This window comes from Astatotilapia calliptera, chromosome 5, assembly GCF_900246225.1.
Source record: "Astatotilapia calliptera chromosome 5, fAstCal1.2, whole genome shotgun sequence".
NCBI classification, from domain to species: Eukaryota; Metazoa; Chordata; class Actinopteri; order Cichliformes; family Cichlidae; genus Astatotilapia; species Astatotilapia calliptera.
The window spans coordinates 13,255,097-13,271,746 of NC_039306.1; the positions used below are offsets into that span (position 1 = coordinate 13,255,097).

At 38.8% G+C, this 16,650-nt stretch overlaps 2 protein-coding genes across 3 annotated transcripts in view; one reads left to right on the forward strand and one right to left on the reverse strand.

Annotated features, from left to right (window-relative positions):
- Positions 1–15,793, reverse strand: part of rims4 (regulating synaptic membrane exocytosis 4) — a 55,627-nt gene extending 39,834 nt beyond the window's left edge. The window contains exon 1 of one of the 2 annotated variants that reach the window (XM_026167306.1): positions 14,498–15,793. In XM_026167306.1, the coding sequence (XP_026023091.1) occupies positions 14,498–14,594 (97 nt within the window). In that variant the 5' untranslated portion in view covers positions 14,595–15,793. Of the gene's footprint in view, positions 1–2,438; positions 5,935–14,497 lie in introns of those variants that run through there. The other variant, XM_026167307.1, reaches the window with a different exon arrangement.
- LOC113022175 (uncharacterized) lies at positions 7,521–11,859 on the forward strand. The gene is made up of 4 exons (XM_026167308.1): positions 7,521–10,418; positions 10,586–10,753; positions 10,874–10,969; positions 11,420–11,859. The coding sequence occupies exons 1-4, from the start codon at positions 10,275–10,277 to the stop codon at positions 11,735–11,737; spliced, it is 726 nt and encodes a 241-aa protein (XP_026023093.1). The 5' UTR covers positions 7,521–10,274; the 3' UTR covers positions 11,738–11,859.
- Positions 15,794–16,650: the final 857 nt, after the last annotated feature.

Here is a 16,650-nt window from a genome sequence, read left to right on the forward strand (position 1 = left end):
TTGAAACCCACGTCAACTTGACTTCCTGCTCTCAGGCTGTCACAATGCAGCCTGTCAAGACAGTCAGGCATCATTCAGACCTTCATTTCATTTCTGTACTCATCTTACGTATTTTTTTTTTCTACCTTTCCCTAATTCTTTGGCTTTCTTGTTATTTTTAGTCCTTGCTTGGATCCCTGCATCTCGTCCTAGTGTCTGAGTCCAGCCCCTATTTGGAACTATGTCAGTCTGAAATCTGAAGGGGTATTTAAAAGGAGATCAGTTATTTTAAGCACCCCCAGTGAGTTAGTTGCCAGTGTAAATGGTGTCTGGAAAGCACAAATTCTACAATAGGGTCCAGCATAGAAATCGATTTATTTCATCAATTATCTAGTATCACTGAAAGCAAGAACGCTTCAGAGTGCCAGATGGTTCTAGCTCGCTGTCAGCAAGTAATCCATTCATTTGCAGGCCTGCTACACCAAGAGAATGCTTTTTGCAATAGATATAAGCCGCAATATCTGATAGCTAGTCGCTCATGTTTTATTAGAACCTCATGAGTTGCTGCCTGCTTTAAAGGTCAGCTGCATTCACATCACATTTGCCTAACATACTGCTGAATGAGGAATCGGGCAGCTGTTTAAACTACATTTTATGCTACAATTTGCAGAATGCATGCAAATACAGAGCTGCTCTTGGCCAGATGCACTGATATGACAAAATCTTTTACATTTCTACACAACTAAGTTTCCATTTACACTTGGGATAATTTTAATCACTGGGTGAATTAAATGAAAAGATTTTTTATTTTGGGTGTGATTTTTACAAAGGTTGAACTGTGCAGGTGGATAACTTAGTAGTAGCAGGACACATTTTCAGTGAACCCATTGCTAGCAAATTCAGTATCAACACTATGCATCTGCACACGTAACAAATGCTTGACTTGATCTGAGCTTGTGCTTATGTCACACAGATTGAATATGAGTGCTGTTAGGTCTTTTGGAGTCCATTAAAACACAAAATAACAAACAAAAAATGTTTTTGTTTTTGAATGGATGTTGGTTTCTGTTTGGATCTACACAACCAGACAATACTGCCAGTAACACAACATAAGGAAGCAAGAAGGACACACAAAGGATGCGGAGTAAGAGCTGGTAAATGGCTGAAACAGGAAACCTTTGCCAATAATGCAACACATGCGCACAGTAGGGGGCTCTGTTCTGTGGTGGTTGGCATAGCTATTCGTTATTATAGTAAAGATGGTGGTGTGTGCTTTTTCTTTTATTTTCAATTAGAATTGCATTTGTTTTGTGCTTTGGATGCTGATCGTGATGTGAAAATAATGAAACCATAATGCTGTGCAGCTGAGTAGTACTAGCGTGAGCTGTAGGAAAAAACTTACCATCCTTTTTAAGCTTTTTTCCCTCTTTTTTATTTAATATTTAAAAAATTTTTTCACTCAGACTGAACTGGTGATCCGAGGTCCCCTTTACTGCCCAAATAATTACTCTTAGGCATTTCATTAATGTCTTTCAAGCAGTAACAATCGTCTCTAAAAGGACCTTGCCATTTCCTTGATTTCCATTTTGCTTTGTGTTCAATCTGAATAAGGCTTCAAAGAAATTCAAACTGTCTTCTACAAAGCAGTGAGCGACATTCGGCACAGAGAATTTGCCAACATTAGATCTTCGTCTCCTCGCAGCTCTTTCATTCCCATTGGTGTGAAAAGAGACGAGCTGCTGGTTTGTTAAAGAGGATGTCATATTGCATTATAATCTCCGGGTAAGAAATTCATCAAACCTTCCCCTGCCATGTGGCGCTGCTGACGTGCTTTTGTACCCCGTGGAGAAAAACACTGTGTTAAAGCAACAACTCGATCTCTGTTCCCGCATCAGACTAAAACACACCTAAGAACACACTCCCTGCTGCCATATTGCTCAGTATAACAAATGAACACCTGCAGCCTTTACCTCCCTCCCTCCAGCCCCTCCTCCTTGCCCTCCCTATAGAATAGACCTCCTTTCCTGGCAGTCCATTTTTTTTACTCTTGACTTTTCTGGGTCGTCTCTCTAGCTTAGAAGCACACCAGAGACCTCTCTGCTTTTTCTGTTCTTCTCCTCAGTTCTTCCGCTACTAATTCATATCTTTGGCATCTTTCTTTCAGTTATTTTCATAAAGAACACTACTGCACAGACTTTGCCTTATTTTGACTTGGAAATATTTTGCTCTTTTCCTTAATCTCTCCACTGCCTTCTCTTCATACACTTGGCCTCTGTGTGACTTCACAGCAGAACAGAAGAGGAAAACGAGTTGTTATTCAATGAAGGGGAGCAGGGGAAGGAGGAAAAGAAAAAAACAAGAGATGCAAGAAGGAAGAGAGCATGAAAGATTTAACTTCTTTTTAAAGCAAGAAGGGAAAAGGAGACCTATTGTGCTATTGTACTTTTTTTCAGTCTTACCTTCTTCGTCCCTCCTCATGCTCTTCTTTTCACCTTTACCACTTTTGTCCTATTCCTCCGTATCTATCGCCAGCTGATGTTTGACTGATATCCTCTTTCTTCATGTCATTTTTCCATCCTGCTTCTTTTCTTTACTCGCTCCACTTATGCTCATCATACATAAGTCCCAACTCCCTTCCTCTCAATTTCCCTTCATGTCATTCTGCTCACTCTCTCTCTCCTGATTTGCAGAAGGCTAATGTCCCAGATCCTCCTTTTAGAAGTGACATCTCGTCTAGCTGCTTTATGAAGCCATAATACCTGATGCACATTCGTACTTCACACACACACACATTTAACACTTTCATTTCTAACTAAAAGGTAGTTCTTTTAATGTTTCTATAGGAAATCTGGATTCTGCAGTTTAAATAAATAGACACTAACACGTGTCCTCGCAGAGGAGCAGTCCAAGTGTAAACCTGTACATAATCCTGCTGTTGATCTTCAGATTTCATCCTAAATTAGCTAAGTAAGGGATAAAATCACCACTTTGGAAGATTTTCCTAATTTCCTTCTCCTTATGAGAACATTTTGTTCCCACAAGCAAAGAATTACTGCAGCACACACACTCACACAATGAAATATAAAGTCAATTAATCTCCCAGTACAGCAGCACCAGGAGCGCCTGTTCTGTTTCTATTAGAGTTTTTTTTTCTCTATCTGATTAATGGCAGGATTAGAGTGAACGAGAACAAGTCTGAGAGGAAAAAAAGTGTTCTCCCTAAAACACTTAAACATTATTGTTTTCATTTTCATTTTACATTCAAAGAAAAAGAGAACTTGTCTCTGCTGGTTGTATTTTTTGTACACAGCATTTTTTTTTAAAATCAGATAGACAAAAAAAATCTAGTTTTGGACTCTGGAAAATAAAACTGGACCGCATTCATATAGTATTGTCCTAGCCTTATTTACTACTTAAAGTACTTGCAGCTGTTAAGTGGACAAGCAGGGCTAGTACAATGAAATTTGCAGGATCAATCAGGGGCTGAACAACACAACAGTGTAGAGAACACAATAACATGCATAAGATAAAATGGCTCAACTTGGGGAATGGCAAAATACAATACAGTATCACACAATGTATTATAGAATAAGAAAAACGTGCAATAGCACCAGACTAGTGACCTCATAGGTCGTCTATATAAAGTAGATCACTCAGAAACACCAGCCACAGCTATGGATATTTAGATGATGTTTACTTTATACAGATGATTTCTAAAAATCCACAAATGTAATTTAAATAATTTACTGACAATAAGACTAATATTTTTTACTTACAATTTAAGGACCTTACATTGATTTTTTTTTTACTGATTGTGTTTCTCTGTATCTTTCACACATTACCAGTGTGCGTCTCTGGGTTTTGGACCCTGTCCCGTGCTGATGGATAGGATGTTGTGTTATATGAGATCATATTTGCAACTGACACAAATTAAAGCTTGTTGGAAAATAAATAAATAAATAAGCTCAGACACATCACTCATCCAATAAAGTAAAGATATGAGGCTTTCCATTTCAATTCAACCATCTCACAAGTTCTTTAGGCTCAATTGTTCAGCTTTTTGCATGAAGCATTTTTCATGGAATAATATCGAGTGCTGCTATGAATGCCTTTACTTTTACTTTCCAGTGATGATACTTATCCCACTTATGGTAGACACTCAGGTGCAGTTTTGTAGGAAGATTTGACAAAAACATATCATAGAAGAGGCACAACAATTAGTTTCTGCATCCACTGAAGGGGGAATCAGCTCAGAATAAAATGCAGCAACGCATACTGAGAAGCTTTCATTAATTACATCGCTAAATTGGAGCATTTCTCACTATGTTATCACTCTCGTCACTTTCCTTTAAAAAGCACAGCTGAGTGCAACAAGAGGACATTCGGCAGCAAAGTGTGTAAAGTCAGAACCAGAAGGAGAAAATAAGAAAGTGGCATTTGCGCTTTACGGCATAAAGTTACTTCTGGAATAAACTCCATTACTGTGAGATTCACTGTTCCCTGGGACGTTGGTTCAAACAGATGATAGGGGAAAAAATGCATGCACTGATGACTGGCTTTCATATTTTACATTAACGTAATCCTGGAGAATCAACTCAGCTGTCAGTCTGTCACCTAAATGGTGAAACCTGACACCTGAATTGCTAATAACACATGCATGGCCTACATAAGGCTGTGTGTCATCAGCTGGGGCATGTACTGTAAGCATGAATTCATTTATTGTTGTTTATTTTTTAACTATCAGGGAGTACATAAACTCTATTTACATGAATCACAGCTCATTTCCCACTTATTTGGTCAATTAAAAGGCTTACAATTAAGGATCAGTCGTCCTTTTTTTTTTACCAACCTACAACTGTTCTGCTTTTCCCAATTATGTGGTGGCTGTTTCATTTTAACGGGGACCTATTATTATGGAGTTGAAAATAATCCTTATTTATCTTATACTGGGTTGTAGTGTGGCCCCTGAGTTGGTTTGCCAGTCTGGAGGTGCTTTAGCTCATTTCCTGTTAAGACCACTTTCTTTTAAAGCTGTTTTTTCTCCTGAGTGAGCAGAAAAAACTGTCTCAAACAGAACATTTAGAAAAGTGTGAATCCAGGGATTACTTGTACATACCCTGAGCTCAGTACTTAAACCTTCCCCATGTTTACACCACCATTTTATCAGTATATTGTATATGTCCGTCTTCTATTTGTTCAGCTACTCCTTTTAGGGGTTTGCACACCTTCCATTTCTCTCAGAATCCTCCTCTGTCACACCAACCCTCCAAATGTCCTTCTCAGTGGTTGTCCTATTCTCCTGCCTGGCAGCTCCATATTCAACATCCTTTGTGCAACATATCCACTGTTTCTCCTCTGCACAGGTCCAAGTCAACGTGCCCTAGACTCGCCCCTCTAAAATATGCTCATTTCTAATCCTGTCCATTCTTATCAGTCACAAGAAAAATCTCCAGCTGTGCCTCCTGTCTTCCTGTTAGTGCCACCGTCTCCAAACTGTAAGTCATAGCAGGTCTCACTACCATCTTGTAAATTTCCCGGTTATTCCTGCTGCGATCCTTCTGGAACAAATCACTCCTGATACTCATCTCTACCCTCGTCACCCTGTCTACACTCTCTTTTTCACCTCTCTTGTGCACTGTCTACTGCTTTAGGTGGTGAACTCCAGGTATTTAAACGCAGTCACCCTTACTACCTGTTTTCCTTTCAGTTTCACTGCTACATCTGTCTCCCTCTCACTCATACACATATTCTGTCTTGCATTATTCACCTTTACTCCTCTTCTCTTGAGTGCATACCTCCACTTTTCCAGGCTCTCTTTCACCTTCTCCCTACTCTCACTGCAGATCACACTGTGATCCTAGTCCACAGAAACTCCTGCTTGACCTCATTTATCAACCTGTCCATCAACACTGCAAACACGAAGATGCTCAGAGCCAGTCCCAAATGTAATCCCACCCCTCCCTCCTCTGACCCATCTGTCACTCCTACTACACACACCTCACCACTGTCGCACTGTCCTCATGACCTGCTACAGCCTCACATACTTATCTGTAATTCCTGACTTCCTCATAAAATGCCACTCTTCCTCTCTCTTATGCTTTTTGTAGATCCACAAAGACACAGTGTAGCTCCATCTGACCTTCTGCATATTTCCCTATCAGCATTCTCAAAGCAAACATCATCATCGCTGCTCCTTCCTGGCATGAAGCCATGCTGCTGCCCACTGATTGTCACCTTAATCATGTGATGTAATTTTGAGGTTTCCATATTGTGTCACCTCTATTTGACAGTAAAAGGTAAATATTATATCTGTCATATGTAATACATATTCAGAGCTCAATCTAATCCCAATATAATAAATTACATTTTTAATATTACACACAGGATAAACATTACTGACCAAATACAGAGTGCAAATATACTCCAAAACAAGGCAGCGGTGTGCTGTCAGTGACCAAGCTAAGCAAACAAACAAGCAGGACACAGGTCAATTTGCAGAAGTGTTAAGAAATACTTCCATGAATAAAATGGATGTGTTTTAGCTATAAAACACACTCAAGCCAAGCAATTTCTTCTCCTCATCTGACCGTCAAAACAAGTAGTTGTGATGGCTTCTAAAATCCTACAATTGCTTTTAGCAGTTCTTTTAAAGTAAATTTAAATCCAGCACATCAGTGAGATGTACCCTTGCAGATAGGGCTACTGTCTTGCCTTGCTTCTACTTTTTCACCTGTTCTTTCTTATTGTTGTTAGAACAGTACTCTCCTTCCTGTGCTGTCAGAGAAGCATATTTGAATTGAGCTGAAATGAAGCGAGAGAGAGGACAAATGAAACAAAGAGAGCAAGGGAAGGGGAAAAAGGAAGGGGAAGGGAAACAAGAAGTCAAGCGATTAAAAGGCAATTTAAGGTGGAAAGACAGAGCTAACCTGCAAACAGGATTTCAAAACTGCAGAGTGAAAATGGCTCAGGGAGGGAGTGAAGGCTTGAGAGAGCATGTGAGAGAGACAATGAGACAGAAAACGGGAGAGAGAGAATTAACCTGCAATCAGGCCTCTATTTAGCTGCAGTCAGCCACAATCAGCAGCCATATTAGCATTTAATTAGATGGAGAGCCACAAACCACGGCCTGTCGCTTCGCTCTGATTACCTCACACACTGCTTTCATGTTCCTGTGTGTGTGCGCGCTTGTATCTTGAGGCTTACCTGCGTATTTGCTCATACAGCATACCTACGATCACAAATGCCTGTACATATAAATTTGTTTGTCTAGACATGGGAATACGTCTATTTGTCAATGCATGAGTGCTCATAGAAGAGCGTGCTTGTGCTGGTAAGAGACTGAGCTTTCCCGTGCAGTGCTTACACCATGAAATGACTGCTTGAGTATTAGTTTTGATTCATCCTGAATACCATTCTACATGTACAATGAGATTGTGGGTGCTCCACACCAACTGTGCCTGAATAAAATATAAAAAGTAGACAGCAGGAATAAATAACAAACAGGAGAAAGATAAACAATCAAGAGGAATATATACAAAAAAATAGGAGAAAGACAGACATTAGAGAACAAAAAATAGTTGCAAAGTTCTTAAAAGTAGTGCAAAGAAAAGTCTGAATAGAGTCCCTATGTCAGAGGCCTGAGTCATGGGGTTACTCATACCATGGCTCAGATTGGTGAGGTGGGTGGGATGTGGGGGGATAGTGTTTGTTAACAATCTGAATGCCCCAGGGGAAGAACCTGTTTGTGATCCTGGAGGTGTGGGACCTGATTGACCAGAGGGCAGCTGGTCAAACGGGTGGTGGGCGGGGTGTAAGGGTTCACCTGTGATTTTGGCACTGGTTTTCCTGACACACGAGGATTTGGCTATGGCCTCATGAGGTAGCAGAGGGCAGCCAATTTTTTTTTTTTGGTGGTGTTAGTTACCCTCTGCGTAGCCTTCCTGTTCTCAGTTGTGGCCCCTGCATACCAAACACCCAGGCAGCAGGAGAGCACGCTCTCCACTGAGGAGGGGAAGAAGGCCAGCAGCAGCTTCCGGTCCAGGTTATTCTTCCTCAGCACACGGAGGAAGTACAGCCACTGCTGGTCCTTCTCCAGGGTGTTGGTGTTGTGGGTCCAGGTGAAGTCAACAGAGATAACCACACTAATGTGTGTGTGTCTGTGTGCTCTTGAGCAGGCGCAGGTGTACACAATATTTCTAAAAACAGTCCTCTAAGCGCTGGTTTGGTTAGACACAGCTGCTGCATGTGTTGGTTTGAAAACTGCTATGATTTACTATGTAAATAATTATAACAGGTGGTCTCAGCCAATAATGGCTCATGTTCCAACTATTCCAATACTTCTAACTGTCTTTAAAATAAGAAAAATGCAGACTGCTGCCGTTTGGGCCTTTTATCTCTCCTGTATGATTTAGAAATGTCTGTGACACAAGAGCAGCATTTACACTTTTAAATTCACAGTTAAAATGTCCTTAAGGATGAACATTTTATACACATCTCTGTATATGGGCCAGCCTGTTATTTGATCTCACAGCTTTTAGATCTATGGCTATCTCTGCAATGTGTAGGTTTCCGCAAAAACAATAAAAAGCACTTCTGCATGTGTGTGGACAACATTAATAAGAGTTTGTCATAAAATGTAACTCTAAAAGTTATTGGTTTTAGAGTTACATTTTAACAAATAGACCAAGTCTTCAAAACAGAGTAACACATAAATAATTTAAGACTTGTTTTAATTTTGATCTTCTGTGTTTTAAGAATGATATGCACCAAACTTGTGTAGATTTTCAAAATCATTTGGCAATATATACTGTAAGACCGAATAGTAATACTTTGATAAATGAAATGAGTTCCAACTACTTAAAAACCTGTTATAAGTTCATACACCTTTATTTTTTTGAGTAGTTTGAACAATTTTGTTTTTTCAAGTTATCAGTACTTGAATATATTGATTAGTTTCTAGCATTGCGCTCAAATAATTTGAGTTTTAACACTGACGTCACTTACGTGCCTACGTACGTACCTACGTGCGCCACCTGTTTCTTTATGAAGTGCTGGCAACCATCTTGGATTCCTCGCTTCGAGTGCGAATGCCCGCTCATTACCCCGAAAGAAACTTGTGGAACGTTAATATCCGAACAGAAATAAAAACATTTGTCAACGGGTTTTTTGCGGCATTGCCTTTGACGCTGGATAAAGGAGGGCATGCTATGGTATGTTACGGACTTTTGAACTGGAACAGCTAACCCTCTGCACTTGGCTAGCTGCATTTACCGCCTTCGCGGCATCTTCAGGAGCGCTTTGTGGTAAGTTTTATTTTTTCTGAAACTATAGTTCTCCGTTGTAATATGGGTTTTTATCGTCATAAATGTACAACTCTAGCAGGCATTTAAGAATTACATGCATGCGTCGTTTTATCCATGTCGGCTTGGCCCCAAAGTGTTTGCATGAATTATGCTAATACGCTCATATTTAGTATAACACATTATTAGTCCCTGGGACTAATGTGTTAATAACTTTTCTAATCTCTTACTATTTTAAAAGAAGTCTTTAGAAGGCATTTCTGGATTTGCAGATTATAAACTGCCTTGTGGTTAAATTGTTGAATCAATATGCACTGCTGCGCTGCTTCACACTTAGCGCATACGTGGATATTGATATTGGCTAGCCCATTTGCTAACTAGTGGAACTTAAAACTTACGTTTAGTTCTCTGGAGTTGTACATATTAAAACTGGGGCAGCAAAATTGTAGGCACAGGACATACTTACAAAAGCAGTGAATAATCATTACATAATTACGCGGTAGAACTTGGTTTACATTGCAAATAGTTATGTATACCAAGTTGAAATGTAGAATCTTCTGAACTGTAAAATTGTTGTGCCTGGTCTATTTTAGGTTAGCTTAAGGGTGAATCCATCAATAATATATTTACCAAACAGTTATTTTTTCGTTTTATTTTATTCTGATGCCCAGTGTTCATTAGTGAAAGACTTAGTTTTTTATCTGTCAGGGGCTGGGTCTGTGAACCAGCATTTTGAGTTTATTTTGTAGTTTTGCTTTCTTATGTTATATTGAAATGAGGTGAAGTTCTTGTATTGTTGTTATTATTAGTTAAGGTTTAGTTGAGTTCTGGGCTGGTTATGTTTCATCTGTGTCTCCTTGGTTGTGTGTCTTTTCTGTTCTCTGTGTAGTCTGTCTTGTCTTCTGTGTTTTACTGTTATGTCCATGCCAGGGCAGAAGTAAATTTTCAGGGGTGAAGATGCTGTTTACCTTGACCAGCTAAGACTACAGATTGTAGATGAAGTCGAGAAAAGTGAAAAGAATCCTGATTACAAAGCTGATGCTCACAACTTTGGCCTTGCAATGCAAAGAGATCATCAATGATGACCTACCAGTAGGTCAGATCCTGGATTGCTGGCCTACTCTGAAATCCCAGTCCCAGGTAAGAATGTATATAGATGTATCTAACAAGATGTATTTTATATCAACCCCTGTTATCTGGCCTGTCTGAACAAATTATGCCTTTGGAGTGTAAGGATTTTGATGTATTTTGCAAAGATTTATAGACTAATTGAAACTTGTAAACACAAATGTATCCTGTGTGTTCAGATCTGTGCAGAATTCCACAGGATTACAAACCTCCACCTGAAGAACCACTTTTATGCTGTGCTGGACCAACATGCTCCCCGGCTCCAGAGCTTATTCAGAAAGAAAGCTGTTTGCACAGGGAACGTGTCTGATGTCCTGTCTCAGCTCTTCAGAAGCTATAATCTCCAGGTTAGTGAGTTTTTGTCTTGTTTTTTGAGCTTCATTTGATTTGATCAATTTTTCAATTTTAATTACCATTCTTGACTAGGTTAGCCAATAATTTAAAATAAAAATGTTCTTGTGATGTAGGAACAAGCTGATATCCATGCCCAAAGTGCTGGTGTGCTTCATGCCCTCTCTGCCTATTTGTACGAAGACACCTCTACCTTCATCAAAACATGGGATGTAAGTTTTGGACAAAGTTGTGAACAATATCTTAGTAGCATCCTTGTTTAGATTTCTCAAAACATTATGACACTTTGACAGTTTGAGAAGCATCTCCATGCTTGGATCTGTCTACAACAGTGTCCATGTCACATAATGGAAACACTACATGTTTTTAATGTGCGTAGACCTTCTATAATGTTCCTAGCCCAACCATACATCACTGTACAAATGAAAAAAATATATAACTCCTATTGACTTTCTGTTGTTATTGCTACGAAGAGGTATGACTTTGCTTTACTAAAAGTACTATTTTTGTCAGTTTGTTTTCTCAAATCTTGGTGTGTTGTGGCTTTTTTGTTGTTCAAACAATTGATTTCTGAGCTAGTAATAATCCAGAAATGTGACTTGTATAGATGAAACTAAGAGAAATAGGAATGCACTAACATGTAGTAATTTTGTTTTCTGTAGATGATGCATTCTGATAGACCAGATATTAGTGAAGTGCCACTTGGACTCCTCCTGATCAGAGCCAATTCCAGCGATGCAACATTCTTCTGCCCTGAGAAGACTGCAGTTTTGGTCGAGGGTAACATGATCATTGTTTTCACCACCCTGGCTGATGCATTTCTAGTAATATTTGGACTGACTGACGTCCTGCACCTAAGCTACCCAAAATGTTTGGCTAACATTTTTGACTTTATTCAGAAAGTTTTGATGGGTCTGAAGGGTGGGAAGTTGAAGCCCAAAGTGCTGAGTCTTAAAAATGATCTTTTGGCAGCAGAATAATGTCCAGGATTCCTACACAGCCCTCAAGTGCCTGTTAAAGCAAGTAATTCAGTTTATCATGTTTCCAAGTCTGGATAAGTTTTTTATAAAAAGAGAGAATAGAATAAAGAAATCTTTGCAGACTCTGTTTCATACTTCATTATCTAAAAGCCACATCCAAAGTAAAAGGGGTGATTTTATTATTTTTATTTATTTTTTTCCCCCCATCATCACTTGTGTTTTAGTTGATTTTGATTGTGTTTTTAGTCAGATAACTGTAAATCTATAGAGAAAATGAAGGACAATCTCATTTCTGGCTTCTAGGTGGGATCTTGAATGTCACTTAAGGAACGTTCCTCCTGAACTACTCATAACTGACATAAGGCGCTAAGGAGGTTTATAACACTTTGTTTATGTCTCTAAAGAAGTATTTTTCTATTTAAAACTTTATTGCTTTGTTGTTGAGACTGTGATTGCACTCTACAAATGTGCATTTTGCATAACCACAGTACTGGCATATTAAAAAGGTTACCAATTATATTTCAGTGTATTAGCTGCACTATACTATTACTTTCATTCGGTTTTCCCACCTAATAATGCAGGATTTTCTTTTCCTTTTGTTTGTTTTTTTAATAAAAAGGCCATACTCATGTGTTAATCAAATTTGAATACTCTTAAAACATGTTGTGAAATTCTTTATTTCTAATATTGTAACCTTGTGCCACCTTGGGCTTTTTGTGTCAAAGTAACTCAATAAATCTGTAACTTGAATTTATATTTTCTGTCTTATGTTTTTACAAGTGTAATTATTTTGGGCACTTTTTTTTTTTTTATCAAATTCAAAACACAGTAGATTTGGATATTACAAGCATTTGTATTTAAATTTTTTGAGTTGTATTAGCTTAAAATGGTTAACATTTTGAAACTAAAAATTAATTCCTTAAAGTTACTTGAGCTAGATTTGTACTTGAAACTCAAAATATCAAGTAGAGAGTACTAAACCAAAAATGTGGATATAACATAAAAACATTTATCAATGGTACTTAAAAATATTTATCTAAAGCTAATAAATAAAGTGTGTTTATTTAACTTTTATTTTTAAGTTTTAGTTACTTAAAATATTTTATGTAATCAGTTTCACCAAAAGTTTTGAGTAAAATTAACTTATTGGGTTTTACAGTGTATACTGTATGAACATATGGGATACATTTTAACATGACTTTTCTTAATAGTGTGGTAAAAACATGCATTATAACCAAACAAAGGTAATTTCATAAAGGTAATCAAGTCAATCAAACAGCCACAACAAGTGGATTGTAAGGAAGGTGTTTGTGTGTTTTTCACTGTTGTTTTCATGTTAACTGTGTGGAATTTGTTTTTTTTTCAATTACAATGAAAAGTTTCTTATAAATTTTTTTATACATGAACATTGTGTTCCCCATTTACATTCTTTATACTAAAAAAAAAAACCCTGGTGAAGCCAATTTACCAGGATTTTTATATATATATATATATATATATCTTTAGATGGATTAAAAGCACTTTTGCCCTTTATGTCAATTCGTTTCCACATATGTTGTTAACCTTGATACGATGCGTGGTTTCCTTTGGAAAGACAGTCATAACACAGTTTATCCACCACAGCTCATTGTCCTCCAATGTTACTTAACAAACAAACAACAGGAAACAGAAAAAAATGCATACTCTGCCAAATAATCCAGTATGAATTGGGCTCTAGAAAAGATACTAGTAATGCAGTTTTCTAGGCAGGATTAATACGACAGTGAATCAGAGGTTACGTAGTTTGCAATAATACCAGTTCAGGAGCAAAATACATTACATCATCTAATGCATCCAGTTTGAGGAATTACTTTATCCTACCAGCAATCTCATCAATGAAAGTGGATATAAGTGTGCATAGGCTTTGCTGTCTTTCTCCCTCTGCATAGTTGCAATGACAATCTGAACAATGAGAACCTGACAATGAAACCACAGAGGCATGAACGTACAGTATATGTGGTATACAGCGCAGAGACAAACATATGCAACACATGATATACCACAGCGTCACGCTCAGTCATAGACACACATACAGAGATGTAATGTCGATATCACTGGTAAAGATTTTCACTTCTTTTTATGCACTTAACATATCTGCTCTTCAAAGTGTTAGAATAGTAGAAAATGCACATTATCTACCCACAGTTCTGCTAAAAGTCCAACACAGTAATACCAGCTTACTCTCATACCTGACAGAATGCTTAAACTGACAATGACAACCAAAGCCACAAGAGTCTCTGCAGACATGACATATCCATATTTATAACTTTAGCGCCTCTAGTGGGGCAGATATAGACAGACAGTCTCAGAGGATGATTGCTTTTATTTTTAGTTGTTGTTCACTTTGTTTCAGTAAAATATTGATAGATAATAGTTCCTATTAAAGTAATATATTACTGTCTTTGTGGTTGTAGTGCTAGGCACTGCTCTCTTATGTGGTATTTTTAAATGACCTCCATCCACTATAAAAAAATGACTGATAAAATATTGAATATTAAAAATTGAAAAAAAAAAGGAAAAAACTACCTATTAGGTTTTAGATCAATGAACCCATGCTGAAAGGAGATTGTCCTTCAAGTTCTGGCAGGTTTTACATAACTCACTGCCTAACAGACACAAATAATGTATCTTGGAGGCCTGTGTTTTATGAATTAATCCATCAGTCATGTTGATGTCCTTTGCAGGTTTGCGCATATGTGTGTGTGTTTCATTACCACTTACCTCCATCATCCTCATCAAAGGAGTTCATGCAGGGGAAGTAGATAGCGAGGGCCTCAAAGGACGCTGACAGGCTGATGCGGCTCTGCGACCTCTCCATGTAGAGGCCCGTCGTCGGGCCCGGGTCGGCCGGCTTGGCCAAGCGCGGCTGGGCATTTTTCACGCGGAGTACGGCTCGCGGCGTCTTGGATGGTTGTCAGCTGCCCCCCACGGCAGATCCACTTCACTCCAAAAAGAACAGTCAAATGAGAGCCCCAAGGCACTCACACCGACTTGAATCGGTGCAGAAAGTTACTTGCACTGACTGGTGGCACAAGTTGACATGAAATAAAGTTTTTGCTGTTCGTCTTTCTCTGTATGTGAAATTAATGTCCTCTGGTGCAAAAACATGATAGAAATCTGAAATGTGGAAAGATATACGTCAAGGTTGCTCACTTTTGATCAGGTAAATAGTTTCAAAGAATAATTATGGATCTATCTGTGACCGTGTGCTCCAGGGTTAGGTCTCTCTTTTCCTGTCATCTCTCCTCTAGTTATTGGCTTCTGGTTTGTTGATCCTCATGTGCATTGTCCTTTTCATGTCTCTCATGTCGTCAGAAGTCAAAATGAGAGTCAGGTGGAACTACTGACGGCACCCGATCTCACCTGCACCGTTAAAACGAGATCTTGCTCTTTGATTCACAGCAAAACTCCCTAAACTCTGCACTCTGCATGCCAGTCTAACATCCTCCTGTTTGTGCATTCAAAGCTCGAATTTCTTCCTTAGATCCCAGTGTAGAAAGGAAGATGTGGATGTGAGGAGACACTGATGGTGGAGGTGGTGCTGACGCCCAGCAACGTGTTGCTTTACGACTGAATCAAAGCTTTTGGTTCCTGTCGCTCAGCACTGTTAATTCCTTCCTCTTTGTACAGAGCAAAAGCATTTCTTTCAGACAGAGAAACTGACCACGAGATGCCAGGAGCTGTTCCCAGTCTGCTTCATTTCCAAGCCCAGAACATCAGTTGTAGCAGCAATTGCAAGTGAGGGCAATCTGTTGCTTCTGCTCTGCTTTCAACTGTATTACAATTGATGTTCTGCCGTAAATGTTCTTAATTGTTTTCTGTCAGCAGTTGTCGACTTCGTCCTCCTCCGTCAGTCCTGTGCCGCTCTGATGCCGTGCCGATGCTCCACTGACTGTCTGCTCCAGAGACGGGAGAGGACAGAGAGAGAGAGTAAAAGAGATGTGTGAGCGAAAGAGAGAGAGAGACTGCACTGTTAAACAGCTTGTGTCTGACTGGACTCATTCACTGGCAAGCTGCATGGAGAGGGAGATGGAGCGGGGGGAATTGGAGGGGGAGGGAGGATGGATGAGAGGGGAAAGCAGAAACGGGGGGGAGAGACAGAGAGCAAGAAGGCAGGAAAAAGGCGGTGGGAGAGGGGACAGAGTGCAGACTGTTGCCTGCAGCCCAACCAATCAAAATGTGGATGAGGGAATATGGGTGTGGCTTGGGGATTGTCGAGGAGATGTAGGGCAGTACAAGTGCACATCGTCTCTCACTCGTTCTCCTTATGTTTCAGTAACCATTAACCTTTTTTTTTTGAGAAAATATCACAAATGCATAAAAGAAGCCAGCAGTCACTTTTACAATGGTAAAAAAAATACATCTTTCTTTAATTTCCATTATGAAAGATGAAGCTGAGGTATGATATTATTTAGGATCTCAACCCTCCTAAAGTAATCCACAAAAACACAACTTCAAAATGGGTCAGTGGTTGTACTTTTATTTTCCCTTAGTGTTTTCATATCCGGAGAAACCCTTAGGCATTTCTATCTAACCAGCTGGACACACTAATAAGATTTAATTAAGCTTAATATGGATGTTGCTTTCAATCTATTGATCAAAAACATAATTTAGAAAAAAAATTATAAATATAATGTTTAATGTGCACTGTGGTCAAAAAAAATAAGATGCAACTATGAAAACTGCTGTTTATGGTATTTCTTGGAAATTAATTTGATGTTAAAGAAGTTGTAAACTGTTGCACATAAAATAGTCACAAAAACGCAAATGACTGCCCTGCTTTTTATTTACACTCAGCACAACTGAGTAAGAGTAAGAGTTTTTTGATATTGTGTAACCAAGTAGGCTATATTATCTAAACCTAGCCATGCAGT

Excerpts from the sequence above, each read along its gene's own strand:
- LOC113022175 (XM_026167308.1), top strand. The coding sequence starts at position 10,275 with ATGAAGTCGAGAAAAGTGAAAAGAATCCTGATTACAAAGCTGATGCTC. Across the intron at positions 10,754-10,873 it reads TCAGAAGCTATAATCTCCAG|GAACAAGCTGATATCCATGC; the intron begins GTTAGTGAGTTT and ends CTTGTGATGTAG. Across the intron at positions 10,970-11,419 it reads CCTTCATCAAAACATGGGAT|ATGATGCATTCTGATAGACC; the intron begins GTAAGTTTTGGA and ends TGTTTTCTGTAG.